Genomic DNA, 4,111 nt, shown 5'->3' with positions numbered 1-4,111 from the left:
TATTTTTTACAGTCTATGGCTAAAACAAACCACAACAAAAGTCTATGCAAATATAGTTAAGACCCCGGTCTGCTTCTTATGTGGATCCTGTTGCTTAGTTCAGATTTCCTTTTAAGAGCTGATCTCACTCTGCATGTGACTGTCTGCAAAATAACAAACACTTTCTTCCCATGCTATTTTTCGGTAGCATCTTCTGTAGGATTTTTGTAGCCTGGTCAAACATCACTTTGATTATTCTCTGATTCCAGGCTCCGACACGACAGCTTTTGTAGATATTTAGGATTTTGACCACCTGCTTTATTGTAGAGAACATTGTGGGGAGTGAAACAATCAGATTGGTTATATTTTAAAGCATTATAAAGTTATTCTATTACGGAAGTGCCATGCTGTACGTGCACAGGACCGTCTTTGGTTGTAGTTTTTTTTTTTGTAGTTTGTAGTTTTCCTGCAAACTACAGCACCCTCTGGTTCTCCACTGGAACACCAAGCAGATTGGTGAAGAAGAAGAATATGGGACTAGAAACCTTTAGAAAGTCCACTAGTACCAAAACCAGCACACTTCACCCGTACTGAACCAAAGTGTTCGATACACCTAATGCAAAAACAGACTGTATAGTGCCAGCATGGGTACAGCACCTTACACAGAGGCAGAGGAAAACACAAATTTGATTCTACAACTGTCTGACTCCAACTGGAAAAAAAAAAAAAGCTGACTAATGTTTTCTTCCCATGCCTTTTTTGTTGACCTCCCAAACAGACTCTAAATAGCCCAGTCAGAGGGGTCACAGGTCAGTTTCACCACAGCCAAATCCATTCTGTGGTGAGCGGAGACGTCCTCAGGTCAGGTCCTTCCCAAACTGCAGTTCAGTGTCCCTGTCCGGGTGATGATAACATGGTTGAGGTAACTGAAATTGACAATATTGCCTTGAGCAAGGATGGGAAACTGGGAGGAAATCGCTGCGGAAAGGAGGGAGGGCTGTAGGAAAAATAATTTATCTGGAAATACTAGTCTTGGTCATAAATTTCGGCCGAATTGCCCTCCTGCAATGCCTCAAGAAATTTGCCCCAAGTCCCCCAGCCTCATGAGCTGCTTTCATTCACAATTCACAACTCCTTTACATGCAGATTCCCACCAAACTAAATCCAGGCTTAACCCAGGTTTGAGAAACTGTACCTATATGTACGCCGAGTTCCCGAAAACAACATAAAAATCCACAGGGGTTGCACACACTTTCATCAGCCTTCAGCATCCCATGGCTGCACCCACATAGCGTCCGCAAAGCAGGAAATTTCACAGGCAAATTTCATTATTTTACCCTTCAAGTACAGATTTACCAGAGAAGAGTAAAACCTCCAAATGCTGTTTGGCCGCCCGCCAAAGTTGTTTGTGGAATAATCCTTTGGCTTCACTGGATGTCACAGCTCCCACTTTCAGCAGCCATTTTGTGTTCCTCCTGCTAAGCGTTGCGTTCAGTTGGAGATTGAAAATGGCAGGAAGGGACACTAACCAGCCACAGGTAGATTTTTTTTTAGATTTTTACCAGGATTGAGCTGCTTGGCTGGTGGATTCGTTTCCACTGTGGCTCTGCAGCTGCAGCTCCAGCAAATCCCCAGCAGAGGGAGCGCTTGTTCCACTTTCTAAAGTCTCTAAAGGTCTTACAGGCAGGGGAGGTGCTGTCAAGGCCATGGTCAGGGTTGAGGGAGCGCTTGACATGTTGAATTTCAGTTGGTTATTTCTCTTAATCAGACGCCTCTGACATTTTATTCTTCAGTTTCCTAAAAATGGTTGTTTAGATTCGTTGGCTTCCTTCATTGAAACTAAAACCCACCACTCGAAAAGTAGCACTAGGAAAGATTTTTTTATGTAAAGATACACTACAACTTATCAGCCTAAATCACCCAGTGGGGCTGCAACAGAGAACAGCGTCCCTTCCTCTCTAACTGAGATGCCGTAGATTCGTCCTATTTGCCCAAATGAACTTCTTCTCCTCTCTTGTCTCTTTGGTTTCCTTTGGTATAAAGCATCACAGTTGGTAAACATGAGCGAACGGTGTGACATTTACTGACCTCACTGCACAGGATTTCTGGGTACTGAAGTTACAAATTTTCAAACAAATGCCATTTGGAGCCGCCAACGTGCAAAGTTGCCTTGTGCAGCTTTAAGTGCTGATGTCACCCAGACAGGTTCGGGGTTGGACAGAGGGACCGGATGTTCCAGACTCTCTAGAAACAATTAACTCAAAATCACTGTGGTCTGGAAAGTGCGATGCCTCTTCCCAGCATCCTCCACAGCGCAGGTCCTTAAACTTCTTCAGCCCCGGAGCCAAACTTTGTCTGAACTGAGCCTCTCACCCTGGGAGTCAGGATCACTGAGACTCTTTATGTTGGGTCCCACCAGAAACAGACCCACGGCCCACATTTCGGGTCCGGACCGGCCTTCCTATAGAATGGTAATCTCAGTGTCTTGGTTCTGGTAGGCCTCCTCCTGCATCTCGGTGTACAGCTGGTCCATCCTCTGGAAGGCCAGGTAACCCTTCTTACCTGGAGACAGAGAGGAAGGGAGAGGGGGGGAAAGGGGCGTGAGTGAGTGAATGAGGGAATAAAATAAAGTGTGAATGAATGAACAAACAAATGAATGAATGAATGAATGAATGAATGAATGAATGAATGAATTTGTACCAAAGGAGAGCACAGTCTCTCTGGCAGCACTGCGAAGATCCTCGTCTGCTGACCGCCACAACTCTGCGATCTGGTCCACGCTCTCTGTTGCCTGACACACACACACACACACACACACACACACACACACACACACACAGATGTTAGTCAGCCAATAATAACAGGCAGTTGATAATGTATCAGCCAAGGCAAAGCAAAATTATCTGTGTGTGTGTTTGTTGTGTTGCTCACCCTAAGGCACTTCAGAGCCAGACAGGCAGCTTGTTGGATTTGTACATCAGTCTGTTTCAGACTCTCTGTATAATACACTATAGCCTGGAGAGGGGGAAAAGATATTACTTGTACTATTGTTATAGTTGCATCATCGCATTTATTTACAGAAGGTGAAACCCTGAGAGAGGAGCTGTTATTTACAGGTAGAAATAAAATATATATGGGCAATAAGAAATGATAGTTAAATATATACAATGAATACATACAATGGAATATGAACATACCACCTACACCTACACTACCAGTCAAAAGTTTGGACACACATTTTTGTTTATTTTTTACTATTTTCCACATTTTAGAATAACAGTAAAGACATCAAAACTATGAAATAACACAAATGGAATTACGCAGCGACCAAAAAAGTGTCAAACAAATCAAAACTATCTTATATTTTAGATTCTTTAAAGTAGACGCCCTTTGCCTTGATGGAAAAAGCAAAGGCTGTGGACAGAAATTCATACATAGGATCAACTTCACTGTTTATATTTGTCTAAGAAACACATTTCAAGCATTTAAGCAGAAGCCTTTAGATCAAAATGGCTTTAAGATAATGAGAAACATAGAACATTCAATCAGGTGGGTCCAGACTTTTGATTGGTAGTGTACATACACCTTCCTTTCATGCTGATGCACTCTGGGTATGACATCATGTATGACATCACGCAGTACCTTGCTCCTGAGGGCCTTGCAGCCTGCAGCTCTGCTGAGGCAGTTGGCTGCAGCCTTGCAGACTTTGTGGTTGGAGTCGATCTGCAGAGCGGCCAGAGTCTGCAGGGTGCAGCGCAGGGGGAGGAGCTCCACGATGCCCCGCCCCCTCAGCTTCTTTAAAGCCCGCCTCCTTTTGGGGCTCCTCAGGGCCGATACGATGTACACTGAAACACACCGATGCCAATAATAATGCAAAAACCTAATTTGTTTAGCATGTGTCTGATATCTGAGCTCACACACAAGTAAAAAGGGGATTTTAAGCATATATAATAGTTAAATAAAAGAAATAAAGGAAGTACATCAGTTAAAGAACATATGAATTAAAAAGGCTAATAAATTAGACACAGAAACATGTATAAAGAGCAGACTTGTGTTAAATATCTCAAACTCAAACATTAATGTCAGACAGATCTGGGTCAAATATCATTCCTAGCATTTGTTTTAACAAAAT

At 43.0% G+C, this 4,111-nt stretch overlaps 1 protein-coding gene across 1 annotated transcript; it reads right to left on the bottom strand.

Annotated features, from left to right (window-relative positions):
- Window positions 1-702: 702 nt before the first annotated feature.
- Window positions 703-3,824, bottom strand: LOC139640467 (RIPOR family member 3-like; the record flags this gene model as incomplete). The annotated part of the gene is made up of 4 exons (XM_071514663.1): window positions 703-2,541; window positions 2,680-2,770; window positions 2,911-2,994; window positions 3,622-3,824. Coding segments are annotated over 4 exons (479 nt in total), but the record flags the coding sequence as incomplete, so codon positions are not given.
- Between the last annotated feature and the right edge of the window lie 287 nt (window positions 3,825-4,111).

This window comes from Centroberyx affinis, unplaced genomic scaffold (assembly GCF_046629955.1).
Source record: "Centroberyx affinis isolate AG114_WGS23_722 - 3 ecotype Tasmania unplaced genomic scaffold, CSIRO-AGI_Caff_v1 ptg009480l_1, whole genome shotgun sequence".
Classification (NCBI taxonomy): domain Eukaryota; kingdom Metazoa; phylum Chordata; class Actinopteri; order Beryciformes; family Berycidae; genus Centroberyx; species Centroberyx affinis.
This window is presented reverse-complemented; position numbering and strand designations above follow the sequence as displayed.